This window comes from Chelonoidis abingdonii, chromosome 1 (genome assembly GCF_003597395.2).
Source record: "Chelonoidis abingdonii isolate Lonesome George chromosome 1, CheloAbing_2.0, whole genome shotgun sequence".
In the NCBI taxonomy this organism is placed as follows: Eukaryota; Metazoa; Chordata; order Testudines; family Testudinidae; genus Chelonoidis; species Chelonoidis abingdonii.
The window spans coordinates 352,475,983-352,494,126 of record NC_133769.1 but is presented as its reverse complement, the minus strand read 5'-3'; the positions used below and the strand labels follow the sequence as shown (position 1 = coordinate 352,494,126).

General features: G+C 44.4%; 1 protein-coding gene across 2 annotated transcripts in view; it reads right to left on the bottom strand.

The window, feature by feature from the left end:
- The window catches only part of ME3 (malic enzyme 3), a 190,630-nt gene that overhangs the window by 54,730 nt on the left and 117,756 nt on the right, over positions 1-18,144 (bottom strand). For both annotated transcript variants that reach the window (XM_032764031.2, XM_032764030.2), the window contains exons 4-6: positions 11,390-11,465; positions 8,366-8,527; positions 1,480-1,583 (exon numbers count right to left, since the gene is read on the bottom strand). In XM_032764031.2, coding sequence (XP_032619922.1) covers positions 1,480-1,583; positions 8,366-8,527; positions 11,390-11,465 — 342 coding nt within the window. The remainder of the gene's footprint in view (positions 1-1,479; positions 1,584-8,365; positions 8,528-11,389; positions 11,466-18,144) is intronic.

Here is an 18,144-nt window from a genome sequence, read left to right as displayed (position 1 = left end):
GCCATGTCATCAGTTGCCCCTCCCTCCCTCAGAGCAATGGCAGACAACTGTTTCGCGTAAAACCAGGCAAGGAGGTGACGGCAGTGTGGTGACAAGAGGGACATGGTCATAGACTTTTCACAAAGTACGGGCCGGGCAATGTGCCCCGGCAATGTGCACATCATGCTGATGACCTCTGCATGAGCTCTGCAAACACGCTGGCCAAACAGGAAATGAAATTCAAAAGTTCGCGGGCCTTTCCCTGTCTACCTGACCAGTGCGTCTGAGCTGAGAGCACTGTCCAGAGCAGTCACAATGGAGCACTCTGGGATAGCTCCTGGAGGCCAATACCATCGAATTGCATCCACACTATCCCAAATTCGACCCGGCAAGGCCGATTTCAGTGCTAATCCCCTCGTTGGAGGTGGAGTAAAGAAATCGATTTAAAGAGCCCTTAAGTTAAAAAAAAGGGCTTTGTTGTGTGGACAGGTCCAGGCTTAAATCGAGGTAACGCTGCTAAATTCGACCTAAAGTCATAGTGTAGACCCGGCCTTTGTTATTAAGTACCTTGTCATGGCAGTCTGGCTCGCACAGTGGGCTCCTGCACTATTTCTGTCTTTCTCCTTCCAGTTTCTCTTCTCTAACTCCCTGCATATGTGTCTATTTTAAATATTTATATGGCCTCCACTACCATGGTATTGGAGCACATCACCATGTTTAATGCATTGCACTACACTGTACAGGGGAGATGAGGCACAGACAGACTAAGTGGCTTGGCCAAGGCCTCACAGGAAATTGAACCTGGGTCCCCAGTCCCAGAGCTAGCACACTAATCACTGGACCATCTTTCTTCCCAGTTAGTGTGTCTCTTCTCTTTTCATTTCTCCATACTTCTTTCCCTTCCAATTCCACATTCTTTAGCCAGAGAATTTACTCCTAACACCTTCCCTCTTCCACTGCTAAAATAAGCAATATGATAGTTGATGCTTATATGTCTTCAGGCTTTAGGGTTGAAACTGATGTGGTTACTGGCAGGCAGGGAAGTTCACATTCATTTACAGGCTGCTTGCAGATTCAGGCAGACAGCCCCACATTGAATTACACCCTGTTTACTTTTAGAAGGTTTACTTCACAACCATGACAGCTAGACACTTAACAAAACAAAAAAAAAAGGACACTGAGATCGTGAATCTGCTATGTAGCTCACGTAAATACACCATGCAGACTGGATACAGCCCACAGGGTCCATTTGACACCTCTAGCCTAATGTATGGACAGGAAATGGTTATAAATAGTCAGTCCCCACTCAGCTCTCTAAAGACATAAATAATTTTGACATGGAGCGTTCGAGCACCCAGGGTCATTTCCAGACCACCCAAGGGGTTTCCATTAATGGATTTTCTTTGCTTAGCTATCAATTAAACTAGTGTTTACTTTGAGTGTTTTAACATCTTTTAAATAGAAGCAGCTAAGGGGAGACTCACACAAAGCCCCACTTACTTGTTAGTGACTGCCTGCATAAACTCATCAATCAGTTCATCGTATTGTTTCCCACGGACCCGCTTGTGTTTCAGTCCAATATAGAGTGGATCATTCAGGAGAGCCTAGGACACAAAGCATTCTGTTTATGGCACCTGCTTCTCTGCTGGACAGAGATTTACATCCAAAATGTACATGTGTCTCACATTTATGTCAGCTTCAATCATTGTTGATAAACAACAAAACATGGCGGCTGTCCAGTTCCTGGGCACGATGCAAACACAAATCCCTTCCTGAACACCAAATGTAGCTTTAGTTCATGGTAAATAAACCCACACCAAGCAGTGTCTCACTGTGGAAATACAATAATAGGAATTGAGTGCTTGCTGGACAGCACTGGGAAGGAGAGTCCTCTCTCCACAGGATGAGAAGAGCTCATGCAGTGACAGTGCTTCCTTATGCCACCTTCCTGATGTGTTTCACTCTTGCCCTGCAAGGCCCAGCTTGTAGATAGTTCAGTGTCCATTGCTCATTCAGTTCCGGGTTTCTTATTGGAGACTGCTCATGTGGGGTTCACTAGGGACAGTCATTTATTTTTGCAACATGGACTCCTCTCCATTAGGAACTAATGAGGCTATCAATCCATTTCATCTAAGCCACCAGATGCTAACAAGTTTTCTACTTTATTAACCTGAGCTGGATTTGAACCAGCGATCTGATTGCAGAGCCCTTTACTCATCTCCTGAACCATTTAGTCCTCAGCTTCACCTGTATGTTTGCTAGTCGCCTTGATTTTGCTGTCATTTTCTAACTTCAGACTCAGATTTCTGTTTCTCAAAGCCTTTTGCAGATATTGGACACAACTACATACATTCAAAAGACTTACAAAAAACTGTTTTTCCAATCAGCCCAACAGGTGCTGAACTGGGACGTGCATCCTATCTATGGCTGATAAGAAGCAGTTGCCTCCAAAAGTGGTGATTCAGCATGGAAAGAAATAACATCCGGGAGAATATGACAGAAATAGCTGTAGCAGGAGACAGATGGGCCAGCTTGTGGGATGTTTTGAAGGTCTCAGTGAGTCATCAGAAAGACATCCCACTTCCGCTTTGGACTTAGGAACCGAATCGTGACTATCAGAGGGGGGCATCCTACCAAAGCCTATTGTCCTGTAGCTTTGCAAACCTTAACTGTTGGCAGATATGCTAAAACTAACTCTGTTTCCAGAGCCACAGAAACCCAGCTGTTTTTCCTTTAGCAGGGAACATGAAAGGAGTTTTCCATTGATTTTGATTGACTGTTCTTCTATGCCATGGTTCTTTAAAGAGGAGACACATATTTCCATTAATATATAGCACTTGAATACATTTTTAAGTGGTCTATGGCCTGTCGCTCATTCTCTAAAGTGAGGTACCTGGGTGATTCCAAGTTCTGAAAACCACAGGCTGAGTTGCCCAAGCAGTACATGGAAGTATTCTGTAACACACTGACCAAGTATCTCAGTAGATGTGGGAAACTTCTGATTTAATAATGTTATCTCCTGCATAAAAATAACAAAAACCACCCATTTATGCCAAATTCAAAACCTCAGCTACCTTACCTAGAATCACACGTCAGCCCTGGATGCGCATCAGCATAGGCTGTGGAGCTGGCATTGGGAGGCAGACCTGAGCCATCACCCGACCATGTTTGGCCAGGTCAAACCTGAACGTGCATGACTCTGCAGGCCAGATTGCAATGCTACTCACTCCAATTTGCCTGGCCACCACCACAAATGTGCTTGAAATTAATTTGAGAAAGGTTGATCTGTATGATCTGCAGTACCAGAAAGATGGCAGGAAAGTGCTTTTAAATGCATCATTATGCACTAAACACAGATAGAGGCAAGTCATTTAAAAATTAAATTTATTATTTTTTTCACGAGAGTGGGATAGCCTTGTGGTTCGAGCAGAGACCTGAAAGCCAGGAACGCCTGAGTACTAACCCGATGTGGAGAACATGGGGAATATCTGCATTATTTTTATGAAAAGCATTTGTGATTCAGTTTCCCTTTCACTTTTGTATTGTTACCCCCTAGGTAGGAGGGGGTTAAATGTCTTTCCTGGAAAAGGGGATAAGTAAGTTCCTATGAATGGTCTATCAAGAACTGTCAACATGAGAATGGAGCTACCTTGGAGATACAATGGAGACCAACAACCTGACCATTGACTTTTGATGAATGCCGATCAAAGGGGCTTTTTGGATCAGGATGGGTAAATTACTTGTCTGACCCCAGTCCCTCTCCTGCCTGAGCCAGGGGAGCAGGGGAAAGTATCTGTACAAATCATGTGACTGAAATTTGAGACAAACAACTGACTCTGAGGTGTGAGCAGAGTGGAAAAAGAATCTTGCTGGCCCAGTGGCCAGTGCAGGGTGATTGAACCCAGGGCAGAGCCAGGGGTCTTCGCCTTGTCCAATATGGAGATCCAGGGCTTAATTCTAAACAGGGTATGCTCCCAGAGAGACTGTACAAAGGCAGAGGAACAGCATGCCCTGTGGATCCAAGACACCCCAATTTTGACACTTACTCCCCTCCTGCTGCTGGCATGGGGAAGTCACTTAGACCTGAATTTTCCATAATGGCCTTTAATTTGGCTTCCTCAGTTTTTAGGCAGCCCAACCTGAAACACTGGGCCCGATATCTAAAGAGGTGTTGAGAACCCACAATTCCGAATGAAGCCCATGAGTGCTGAGCACCTCTGAAAAAATCAGATGGCTGATTAAGGTGCCTAAGCTTGGATTGAGGTGACTGCCTTTAGGCATTCAAGTTTGAAAGCTTTATCCCACCGGTTTTTCCATGCCAGCTGAGAACCATATATTCAGATGGCTTATGGTCAAATGAGAAGCAAGTACATTTTAAAATAGTTTATTGCATATTTGACAAGCATTGGCCATAGCAAATATCCATAGGAATTTATTTTAAAAACATATCCTCACAGATGTCTCTTCTGGCATCGATAAAATGTTGCATTTCAGCCCTTCTGAGCCAGAGTCATAAGGCAGAAAAACTGCGAACAGATGGAATCCTCCTGTTCGGTTATCATGTGCAGTAAAGTGTGCAATCTGACAAAACACTGCCATTAATTAAGTCCAAACCACCCAGTGGGGATTCTTCATTTGCTGAAATATAATCGCTTCCAAACACACCCGGGGACGTGTCAGTTTCCTTATGCTTTTCACAGGAAAAGTCAGTCTGTATCTGCATGGCTGAAATCTTTTAACTCACCTTATCATGCTGAAAGATGGAGCTGACCCTTCCGCTCCTGCTGGCCCAGCTCCAGCTTTGCCTTCCCACCAGCGGAACATTAGGACAACCAGTGTTTATCTGACCTCATACTACAAGCAAGAGTGCAATCTGGCAACAGGGCCAGCCCATAACATTTTGGCACCTGAGGCGGGGAGCTCAAATGACACCCCGATACCCCTCGCTTGGGTCAAAACTTTGAAAGGTCTCAGTTCTGCCTTCTTCCTGTTCTACTCCTCTCATCATACTGCTCTGCTACCTACCCCAATAAAGGAGAACTAACAACTTAAAATGCCTTGTTCAAAAATGTTAAGTAACACTTAACTTTCAAACATCTGAACAGCAAATGTAACTTTTCTTGTCTGCATAGTAAACAATGGCATTTTTATCTCTTTGAATAATCAAAGTGGGCTTTCCATGCTTTCTTGGTTGCAAAGATTTGAACTGCTTCCTGCTGATGGTCCACTGTCTTGCCAGCTCATGCTCTGTTGAGGTGGTTGCAAGCCGACCAGCCTCTCCTGTGTCATTGTGGAGTGTAGATGTGTTTTATTAACTTCAGCTGTTGGGAAGCTGCATTCTCCACTGGCAACTGTTACAGGAAGTGTTTAGAAGATATCGCAGAGGACACAAGTATTGGAAGGGTGGTCATCTTATTGTGTGCAATATTATTCCAGAGCAGCCTTTAGAGTTGATCCTGCTGAAATGTATCTTGAAAGGGCTTTCATTTCATTACCTAAATCATTCACACTCAATTGCGCGCATATCATCATGGTCAACACTGTCTCGCAGTGCCCTGCTGGTGTAAGTCTTCTTCAGGTATAGTGAGTTCTGGAATATCATACAACATCCCAAATATACTGCTGGTTCCTTGAGCTGTATAACAATTCTTCAGCTGACTGTATTGCACAATCTTCACCTGGTTTAAGAATTCAACTTGATTGTTGTTGGGGTCTTTTATAGGATGTATCCCCATGCCCTGTAATCAAAATGTCTTCTCTTTGGTGACTCTTGTATTCTTGAATGTGGAAAATAGCTTCAGTGTGAAATTCCTCTGCCAATTTCTGTGCAACTCTTCAGAACTGTTTTGAAATCCCTAATCTTGCAGTAAGACGGTAGGTATGACTTTGCTTTGATCCACTTGTTACATTGCTCCAGATATAATCCAGGTCAAACACCTATGGAGTCTTCTTTGCTATAGCAACAATGATTTACACACTAGTACGCTCATGCTTACCACACTAGCCACACGAAATCGAAGTTATGTTATGTTTCTAATGGTGAGTCTATTTCCCTCTGCACGTTCTCGATGAACGTTCCTCTCATAGCATTATCCTCTATAATGGCAACTTATGCATCGATCTATCTTCCCAATTGGTGTTGATCGGGCTTTGATGCCTCCACTAACTTTCCCATTGTAGTGGCCTCAGTGTAGTCAGTGTCAGAGAGGAGTGTTCCCAGATGTTGCTTCAAAATTTGCATCGATGAGTTGTGCAGAAAAAAATTCATAGATGCTTGAATTACATATGAAAAAATTCAGCAGCCATCACTGGAAGGTGATCTGCCATCACGACCACCAAGTTCAATGAAGGAGAAACTGCATGCGAACAAAAAAGCTCGAGGGTTTAACTCTCGGATCAGTCTGCACTTCCCTATGTTCTCTCCTCTCATATTGGCACCTTATCGTAGCTCTGACCTCTCATGTCAGCTAACGAAATTCCCGTATCTGCACTTTTTAAGAAGCCATTTGTCATACCATCCTGTAGTATCAGTTCTATGTCAATAAATTCTAGAACATGCTCTCTGACAGTCACCATTGCAAGGACAGTTGTCACAGTTCTGCTCTGTTGTTCTCAAAAGTGCCACCGAGTTCAGTCAATTTGTTCAGTCTGGCTCATCTAGGTGTGCAGTACCAGAAATACAGCGTATATCTTGCTGACCTCAGATCCGCCAGCAATCTCCTCTTTGAGTGTTGTTGCCAGTTAATGTTTATGATCGTCATTTGAATTGCTTTTGTCCAAGGTGAGTGTGGTGTTTACATTTCCATTGGGTGTAAACTCTTCTTAGATGGTTCCTGGAGTATAGCATCAAACTCAGCATCGCTCCACTATTTAGAAAGTTTCATTGGTTTGGCACATACAGGCCAATTTTGAAGTAGCACACAGTGCTGAGGTTTTGGGACGCACAGCATTCATCACAATGGCAATGCGTCTTTTCAGGAACTTTGCCGGTAACGAGCACTCTGAGACAATCTTCACTTGATGCTGATACATCTATGGTGGCTTTAACTTTATTATCTCAAGCTCTTTCACCGTATGGAGGCTCTCTGGTGATTGCTGCCTTCTCATGGCATGCCAATTTAGCCAATTTTTCCCGTCTTGTTGTATCACTGTAAACCCAATGTGGCTGGAACATAACTGGAAGACTGTTTGCACAAAAAAACAGTATGCAGCCTCTCCACTTTGTCACCATTGGGATTCACACCAGTATGTGTTGGAGGAAAAACTGCTATTTTCATGTTCTATTGGGGGACTTGAAGTCTTTCACTTCTGTGGCCCAAATGAGTACAGGATGTCCCTCAGGCCTCTTTTCAAAGTGGGCTCCACAGTACCTGATACATCTAGACTTACAGGAACGCAAACTCAGGGCAGCAGCTGTTTTTGCTGCTCCACCACACTTTCTCTGCTCTATATTTTATCTCAGGAATGGCATAGTACATCCATTTGAGATGGATATAAGGCACTGCTGCGTAGCTGCAGGTCACCTGCCACTCTGAGATCACTGGAAGATCGGCATCTGTCTCACCACTCACATCCTCACTGGGGCTAGGAGCTCCACGGTGCACATTTGTTTCATATGTACTCATCAGAGAGCAATCCCTCCTGCTTAGATTAGAAACTTCTTTGCTTTCTTTCTTTCGCTGAATAGCTTACCCAGCGGAGTCGTCTTCTTCTTTCATCATATGCTGTTCTGTGCAGCTGTAGGCTCCTTCACACTCATATTGAAGGGGACACATAGCAGAGCTGGTAGCAGGCCTGAGTGCGGGACAATATCAGCATCTTAAAGGGCCTAACTGGTTCCTACCCTATTCAGTGGCTGCCTGTTCTCTCAAGTGGGTTCAGGGGAACGCAGCAGAACAGGAAGGCTCCCTGAGAAGCTGGTGTTAATCAGCTCAGGAGTCCTGGGGTGCTGAGAGGGAACATAAGAGCTTCCTCTCCTCCCTCTTCCTGCAGCTCTTGCTACTTCTGTATTTCCTCTCACCTTTTCTCCTGACTCGCCTGTATGTCGGTTGGCCTCCCTTCCTCCAGCACAGCACTCCACCATCTCTGTGCATGTAGAGCAGAGAGAATACATATGCACCAGCAGCAGACACAATTTTCTACACTCTGGGTCCTAGTGGGCACCCCCCCACAGTCTGGCACCTGAGGCGGCTGCCTCAGTTCGCCTCATGGTAAGGCCAGCTCTGGCTGGCAACATCCGTGCACTGTTGGGTTAACTGTCTTCTTATCTTAGGTGTCTTTGACTCTAGCTCCGATTTCAGGGATTGAATCTCTGAGTTAAGAACCCAGCTTTAAATAAAATAGCTTTTCTTTTTTTTTAATGCACAAAATAAGCAGGTAATCTTACCTCGTTATCTGTGCCAACATCAAGCAGGACAGGCAGACACTGTTGCGGGTGAACTCCACCACAGGCTGTGTACAAGGCAAGTTTCCCTACTGGGATCCCCATGCCATAACTTCCAAGATCTCCTAGACCTAGAATTCGCTCTCCATCTGTCACCACGATGGCCTGCAGATAATGAAGAGCGTCCATTATACAGCTTTGCCAATGCTTTATTTAACATTGTTTGCAGTACCAGCTCCCTAGATTTTTATAACAATGCAGTATTTTAGCCACAGTACGGGATGGAAGTTTGTCCCCTGCGTAGGTTACTGTACTACTAGTTATCACACAGGTGCAAGTCAGCCATGGGGAGATGGCTAGGAGGGTGGCAAAGCATGGTGGAAAACATCAGTGAAGGACTCTAAGCCCTGCTCTGCCCTGCAAACGTATGTTGGTATGACTGTCACTCAGCAGTATGGAGAATCCACACCCCTGAGAGACGCAGTTATGCAGTGTAGACAGCACTCAGGGCCGGCTACAGGCACTAGCTGACCAAGCACATGCTTGGGGTGGCACCTTGGGGCGAGGCGGCACTGTTTTTTGTTTTTGTTTTTTTTTTGCTTCATTGGGGCAGTGCTGGAGAGTTGTTTTTTTTTGTTTTGGCGGCGCATTGCTCAGGGGGCGGGGGCTTCGGGCAGCGTGGCGCTTGGGGGAGTGGGGGCTTTGGGTGGCGCAGCACTGGGGGGGCAGGGGCTTTGGGCAGCGCAGTGCTGAGGGCATGGGGGTTTGTGTGGTGCTTGGGGGGCAGCATGGTGCTTGGGAGTGGAAGGGTTGGTGGCATGGCGCTCGCGGGGAGGGGGGTAAGGTGGGGCAGCTCTCTTCTTTTTTGCTTGGAGCAGCAAAAAAGTTAGAGCCGGCCCTGACAGCACTATGTCAATGGGAGGTGGATGGATGACTTAAACTCCACCACAGATTTCCACCACAACTTCAACAACCACTGCCCATGAATTAAACTCTCTTGAACACTCTCACAATAGCATCAACTTCCTGGATACCATGATCAGCTTCAACACTGGAACCTTACAGACAACTATATATAAGAAACCCACGGATCACCACATCTACCTCATAAATCCAGTAACCACCTCAAACACATCAAGAAATCTTTATTTACAGCCAGGCACTCAGATACCAGAGAATATGCCCTGAGGAAGATACAGGCACTCTGGGATATACACTTTAATACACTCAAAATCACCTTCACCAAACAAGGACACTCCACCAGAGAAGTAGATCACATCATGGAATGGGTCACCCAAATACCCCGAGAGAACCTGCTTCAATACAGAAATAAAACCCCCTCCAACGGCACACCCCTGGTTGTCACCTACCCCGACACTGGAACCCATATGGGGTTATACCAAACTACAGCCCATGCTCAGCGGGGAACCCATCCCGAAAGAAATCTTTCCTGAACCCACTCTTCTGGCTTTCAAACAACTCCCCAGCTGCTTCAAGCTCATCATCAGAAGCAAGCTCCCCACAGACCAGGACACAGCAACTCAAGGCAGCACCAGACCCTGCCAGAACAACAGATGCAAAACTTGCAGACATCTCTCCACTGTACAATGATCAACACCTGCCACAATACCCCTTTCAAGATCCCTGGGACCTGCACTTGCCCATCACAACATGTTGTGTACCTCATCCAGTGCACTAAATGCCCCAATAACAACTATGTGGGTGAAAACAATCACTGCACTTTTGAATGAACTAACACAGGAAATGATAAAAGACAAAAACACGACATAACCCGTGAGTGAACACTTTTCACAAAGCGATCACTTTATATCTGACCTCTCAGTCCTCATCCTCGAAGGAAACCTGCCCAACATTTTCTAAAGGTGAGTCTGGAGCTTAAATTCATAACTTTGCTAGACACTAAAAGTCATGGACTGAACAGAGACACTGGATTTATGGCTTATTACAACAATGTGTAACCCACTAACCCCCCCCATTTTGTCCTATGACTGCAGGGGTGTTAATGGGCCACTTCACCTTGAACGGTCCCGTACAGAGTATGTGGTAAACTGTCTGAGCTTGTATTTAGCTGTGACACTCGGAGTACCTACCTTTCCCAGACCGAAAGAAGAGGTCTGTGTAGCTCGAAAGCTTGTCTCTCACCCTAACAAAAGTTGGTCCAATAAAAGATATTACCTCACCCACCTTGTCTAGCTAATAATCAACCAAATCATTTTCCAGAGTCTCAGATCCTGTCTCATCCAGCTTAGCATCCTCAGCAAAGCATGCAAATTTTCCTTTAGGTCTCGTATGCCAACTATAGTGGGCAATTTCTTGAATCACAGATTCACCAGGCCACACTGATGGTGCTGCATCCACTATGCACAGGTGCCATTGACTACACAAGGTGTGAGGCTGAGAATTGGAGAATTGGGCTGGCAGAGAGCAGAATGCAGAAGTTGTGCATGGCTGTATGGACTGGAGAGGAGAAAACTCACCCAAGTTTGCAAAGTGCTTTGGAACAAAAGGAGCTATATAGACATAAGCTCAATAGAGCAGGTAGTGTAAAGTTTTAGTAAAGCTCCTAATGAACAAAACTCAATGAACATGGCATTTGCCTGTAGTTGAGAAAAGCAGGCTTGTGACTGAACCCTAGGATTAGGACTCAGGATTTCTGAGTTTGTTTCCCAGCTCTGCCACAAATGTCCTTTGTGACCTTGGATGAGTCACTTAACATCTCTGTGCCAGTTTCCTCCTTGGCAAAAACATATTTATCAGCCTCAAAGGGTGCTTTGAATCTTAATTAAATAATGAATGGAAACCAGTCTGAGATCTTTGCAAAGAAAGCCTACAGAAGAACAAAATACTTATGAGTCCTCTTTTGATTTGTTTGTTCCGATGCAAAACTTGAGCTCAGAGGGATAGGCTGCATTGCCTTTTGGAAGCTTCAAACTCTGTTGGATTATTGTGAGAAATGAAAAATATTTGCAAGCTTTTCTCAGCTCCATAAAAAGAAATCAAACATACCTTTATATCTTCTTCGGGCCAGGAGTTTAGCAGTGTTGCAATATGGCCTTTGTCGTGAATGGTGATAAACAGTCCACTAAGAAATGAAACAAAAACAAACCATGCTATAAAATCAGTAACTACAAGGTAAGAGAGGAGAGTAGGTGGGAGCTGATTTACTGAACCCAGTCATTAGACACTTATTACTTATCGGTGTGGAAATACTACCCTAGTGCACTTGTTAATATCAATGTTAGGGATGATCTTATAACCTTTGGGCTTAAAGACTACATGATTAGCCCTTAATGTCACCTATGTTGAACCACCAACACCTGTTTTGTCACTTTTCCATTTCAGTCTGGCAAGAGTCAGATTTGGCTCAATGGACATTTCCTTAAAATAAGACCTTAAACGTAACAGAGATTGGTAATTCCACTTTTAGACCATTAATAAACTCTCTTGCAATAAGCTTATGGCAGCCAGTACATGGTTTTGGCTACAAAACACACAAGGAGGCAATGTGGCTCAGTGACTGGCGCTACAGAGACCTGGGTTCCATTTCAGACTCTGCAAGTCATTTCACCTCCCTGTGCCTCTGTTTAGGGGGAGGCCGCATCTTGCTTTGTATTTGTCCAGAGCCTAGCACAATGAGGCTCCCAATGCATCTAGGACTGTAGGTGATTCTAATAATAATAATAGTGTAATAATTGGAGATATACCAATCTCCTAGAACTGGAAGGGACCTTGAAAGGTCATTGAGCCCAGCCCCTTGCCTTCACTAGCAGGACGAAGTACTGATTTTTGCCCCAGATCCCTAGGTGCCTCCAGAGACAAAGGTAGCCACCTGCTTATTCACTGGGAAATCAGATCAAGACGACAGCATTATCGGACCATCTCTCTTAACATCTGCTTTAGTGTTTTCAGATATAGTGTTTTCTTTGCTATCACTCCCAGATGTACTACCCTCTGAAAGTGGTATTTCTAGAATAGCCTCTGCAGTGTTATTCAGAGTGACTGGCTTATGTTGTGATGCCCTTTTTTGAAATACTTTACCAGCGATAACGCAGAAAACAGCAGCCTGACATATCCATTATATATATGGAAAGTAGGTGCCCAATCCTGCAAGGTGATAAGCTCCCTCCACTCCCATTGGCTTCAGGAAATCTTGCAGATCAGAGCCCTTGATTTGGACTGGGTGCAAGAAATTAGAGGCAATATAAAAATCTGCCTATATATATAAATATAAAATAAAAAAAATATAATGGATACTATGCCATATATATATCCATTATTATATTCATTTTTTTATTATTATATATATCGGAAAGCAAATTTTTATATTACCTCTAATTTCTTACAACCAGTCCAAATCAAGGGCTGTAACCTGCAAGATTTACTAAAGCCAACAGGAGTGGAGGAAGCTCATCACTTTGTAAAATTTCCATTTCACAACTGTCTCTCTTAGGGCTTGTCTACACTACAAAATTAAGTTGACTTAAGTTGATGTACAGCCACCACAGTAATTAAAGTGGTGGTTCACATCCACCCTTGCTCCTTCTGCCATTGGTGCGTGTCCTCACCAGGGACACTGACAGCTGGAGCCTAGTGGCTCTGGGGCTGACAGCCTCAGGTGTCAGCACCATGTGGGGCTCAAAGGTGGGCTCCCCCGCTGCTGACAGCCACCCCAGCACTGATAGCCTGAGCTATCAGCCAAGCATGGGTCTCAGCTGGTGCCCGGCTGACAGCTTAGGTTGTCAGCACCGGCGAAGGGGAAGGATAGCACCAGCTGTCAGCCTCACTTGGGGTTGACAGTCAACAGGTGATGTAAATATTGCAGTGTCTACACGGACACTGTGTTGCCCTAACCACATCGAAATAAATGCTACACCTCTTGTGGAGATGGAGTTATGCTGGTGTAGCAGTGGACTTACTTCAGCAGAAGCAGCATTCTAGTGCAGACACTGATAGATTAGGTCGACATAAACCGCCTTGCGTCAACCTAACTCTGTAGTGTAGACCAGGCCTTATAATGCTGCAGCCGCGTCACTGTAGTGCTTAGTGCAGATGCTATCTACGTTGATGGGAAAGCTTCTCCTGTCAGCACAGGTACGCCACATCCCTGAGAAGTGGTAGCTAAGCTGGCGGGAGATGCCCTCTCATAGTGCTGCTGCACCAGGGATTAGGTTGATACAATTGTGTAGCTCAGGGGAATGGAAAATTCACACCCCTGAGTGACGTAGTTATACCGAGATAAGTTTGCAGTATAGACCAAGCCTGACTGTCTGTCCTAAATCATGGAACACAAGCTGGTGATAAGCATTATTCTGTAAGACAGTTATAATTATTAACAACATAGCATCATGAGGGAGCTCTGGAGCCGCTGGAGAAGTAGCTTGGCATTTCTAAGCCACAAAAGCTATTCAGTCCAGGCAAATACAGATCATTTCAGGGTTTTGTCTTCCAATATAAAAACATCAGCTACAAAGGAGATATTTTATAGGGCTTTGAAAAACCATCCCCATTCCAAGCCCAGAACACTGCTGCATGAGCAAACCTAACTGGAAAGTAACGATTCATTTGAGAACAATTAAAACAGAAGAGTATACAACTTTTTACAGCCATTAGTTGCTTTTGGCAGCAGACAAAAGGAATTTGTCTCCTGCTCAGAATCTTGATAAAAAGACCATGCTCTTTTAAAACAGAGGAAATACAAAATATAGCAATAATTTCTGTGGTAATCAACACAAGAGCACACAGGAAAATTGTAAATGTAATAAAATTGAGTCTATTAGTCCACGTACAATGCTTTTAAACAGTCCCCACTAACCAACAACAAGTTAACCACATACACATAGAATCACAGAAGATTAGGGTTGGAAGAGACCTCAGGAGGTCATCTAGTCCAACCCCCTGCTCAAAGCAGGACCAGCACCAACTAAATCATCCCAGCCAGGGCTTTGTCAAGCCGGGCCTTAAAAACATCTAAGGATGGAGGTTCCACCACCTCTCTAGGTAACCCATCACAGAGTTTCACCACCCTCCTAGTGAAATAGTTTTTCCTAATATCCAACCTAGACCTCCTCCACTGCAACTTGAGACCATTGCTACTTGTTCTGTCATCTGCCAACACTGAGAACAGCCTAGATCCATCCTGTTTGGAACCCCCCTTCAGGTAGTTGAAGGCTGCTATCAAATCCCCTCTCATTCTCCTCTTCTGAAGACTAAATAAGCCCAGTTCCCTCAGCCTCTCCTCATAAATCATATGCCCCAGACCCCTAATAATTTTCATTGCCCTCTGCTGGACTCTTTCCAATTTGTCCACATCCTTTCTGTAGCGGGGAAAATTGGATGCAGCACTCCAGATGTGGCCTCACCAGTGCCAAATAGAGGAGAACAATCACTTCCCTCTATCTGCTGTTGGACTAATACAGCCAAATGTGCCGTTAGCCTTCTTGGCAACTAGGGCACACTGTGGATTCATATCCAGCTTCTCGTCCACTGTAATCCCCAGGTCCTTTTCTGCAAAACTGCCTCTTGGCCAGTTGGTCCCCAGCCTGTAGCAGTGCATGGGATTCTTCTCTCCTAAGTACAAGATTCTGCTCTTGTCCTTGTTGAACCTCATCAGATTTCTTTTGGCCCAATCCTCCAATTTGTCTAGGTCACTCTGGAACCCTATCTCTACCCTCCAGCATATCTACCTCTCCCCCCAGCTTAGTGTTATCTGCAAACTTGTTGAGGGTGCAATCCATCCCATCATCCAGATCATTAATGAAGATATTGAACAAAACCGGCCTCAGGACCCACCCCTGAGGCACTCCGCTTGATATCGGCTGCTAACTAGACATGGAACCGTTGATCACTACCTGTTGAGCCCAATGATCTAGCCAGCTTTCTATCCACCTTATCCACCATTCATTCAATCCATCCTTCTTTAACTTGCTAGCAAGAATACTGTGGGAAACCACATCAAAAGCTTTGTTAAAGTCAAGGTATATCACGTCCACTGCTTTTCCCATATCCACAGAGCCAGTTATCTCATCACAGAGGGCAATTAGGTGGTCAGGCATGACTTGCCCTTGGTGAATCCATGCTGACTGTTCCTGATCACTTTCCTCTCCTTCAAGTGCTTCAAAATGGATTCCTTGAGGATCTGCTCCATGATTTTTCTGGGGAATGAGGTGAGGCTGACCTGTCTGTAGTTCCCCAGATTCTGCTTCTTCCTTTTTTAAAAGATGAGCATTATATTTGTCTTTTTCCTGTCATCTGGGACCTCCCCTGATTGCCACAAGTTTTCAAAGATAATGGCCTATGGCTCTGCAATCACATCAGCCAACTCCCTCAGATCATGCAGATCTCCTTTTCTGGCCTATCTCAAAAGCATTAATAGATGCTGATCTCCATTATAAAAATATACAGTAATCAAAAGCATATCCCTTAGGATGGTCTTCACATGATTCTGCATGAAAAAGGGACTAGTTGACCAGATTTTGAAAGTACAAATTTGCAACATAACTAAAAATCATATCAACTCCAAAAAAAAAAAAAGCTGCAGTAAGAATGTATTATTTCATGTATTTAATAAAGACTATTTCATGTATTTAATAGAGACACCATTGTGTTAATTTCTGGGCACACTTTACATGAACCATTCATAATTTTTTTCATAATAAAGCATATAACCTTAAAAATCCCATAGGATCTAATCAGCTATTTAACCTCTTTAAAATGTCCATCCCTAGACATTGGATGTGCCTTTAGAGACCAACAGCCAAATTTAGTGATGAGTCTAATTTGCATGATAACTTGCCACAAATTTAGTATAAAGCGTCCTCTGGGTTTGCACAGGTGTAACGGACTGGCTCTGTCAGTGGAACCCAACAAGCAGGAATAGCATCCAGCTCATGTTCTGAGCTGCACTGGCTAAGCAGGGACTACTGCAGGGAGTAGATATAAGGCAGTGTCATTTTTACAGTCACTTTTCTGAGTAGATGTGACACAGAGAGAGACACAGTTACTTGCTAATGTACGGGGAAATCCTCATGTCTAATTCGTGCCACCAAACAGTACACAAGAAGTATCTGAGTTACCAAAAGATAAAGTTCACTTAGAAGAAAACACGTAGCCTGAACAACAGACTCCTGTTTCTGGTGTGCCCTCTATTCTTCTTTGGATTAGGCTTAGATACTTTACTTCCTGGAAATTAAAAGATAACTATATTCGTGCTAGCCTACTTGGCACTTAGTGAGAATGAAATTGGTTAACAAAAGGTCAATGACATTGCTCAAACCACTCAGGGGAACTGAGTACAGTGCACGTGCAATTCTTCTGACAGACTCATTTTTTACTATTAATCTGCCATTCCAAGCATATTTCACTATAATGCAATGTGTGGTCCCTTCTCCCCACTCAAAAATAGAAGAAGTGAATATATAAGTGGCTAGCTAGAAGCCAAACAGGTCACAGGAAACAAGGCTGATTAAAAATTAACTGCGGTAAAATTAACCGAGTCCAGCCAGGATGCACAAACTCTGCAATTCTTCCAGCTAAACAATAACCTAAGGAAGAAGTTAGCTTCATGGGAGGTAAGGTCACATGCCTTTCTCCAATATGCAGCACAGAGTGATCCAATCTACACTTGTGACTGGGCTTTGGATCAGGGCAGTTGGCACTGGTATTGTATTTGGCTGCTTCCTCATCACTGGTTTCGCTCTAGTCTGCTCAGGGATGATGAACACATATTTGATTCTAACATGCCTCTCACCCATTCAGCCTGTCTAATCCACATGACCTGTATGGAGGACCACGACAGTTTACTCTTTCTTCTTTCCCAGATCTTTCCTCAGAAGATGGTTAGTCTCAGGACTGGGACACAGGAGATCTAGGCTCCATTTTTGCCACCAACACAGGCTTCTCTGTGCCTCAATTCCATGATCTGTGAAATGGGGATAATAAAACTAATCTGCCACACAAGGGCATTTTTCATCCACATGTCTGAGGCAGTCGGTCCCTTTGTACTTACACTTTCCTTTCTGCTTCTGTTCATAGAATTGCTCCCCAAATAAACTGTGAAGCTAAATTTTTTTGCCTTTGTATTTGGTTACTTATCTCCCGAGTCATCCAAAACATACTGTTATCACTTAATATCTCTTAAGCCTGGACAATGTTCTTGGCACTGTACACGACCTGAAACGAAGACAGTCCTGGCCCTGAAGAGCTTCCTGCCCAGTAGACTAAACCCAAGAAGACAGGACACACTCCATGCCCGGCAGAGGAAACAACATCGGTTTATTGCTGATTTTTCTAAAAATAATGTTTGAGTGGTTCACTTCTCGTGGGTGTCCTGGAAAGAGCGTAGCAGATAGTTGCAAACAAGAGAGTTCTTTTTCTGCTTTCATTTAATGAGATGCTAATTTTCAAAGACAAACTACTAACAACAATACTGGTTAGGTCGTTGGCCTAAGAGGTGAGGTAGCTGGATTCAAGTCCCTGCTCCACCACAGACTTCCTTGGGCAGGTTACTTAGGCACTCTGTGTCTTGGCTTCCCATCTGTAAAACTGGAATATGAGCATTGCCCTGCCTCACGGGTATTTATGAGACTCCAGCCAGTGGGAAACGCAGAAGCCAAGGCAGGGACTGTTGTATTAAGGGAAGGGGGTAAAATGGGGCCCAGCTGGGCCACCCTTTCCCCCAATATCCTCTAGACCCTGAACTGTGCAGGGCAGACTCTCTGCCCCAAATCTGGGGACACTAGGATCCTGGTGGTGCCTTCCCTCTC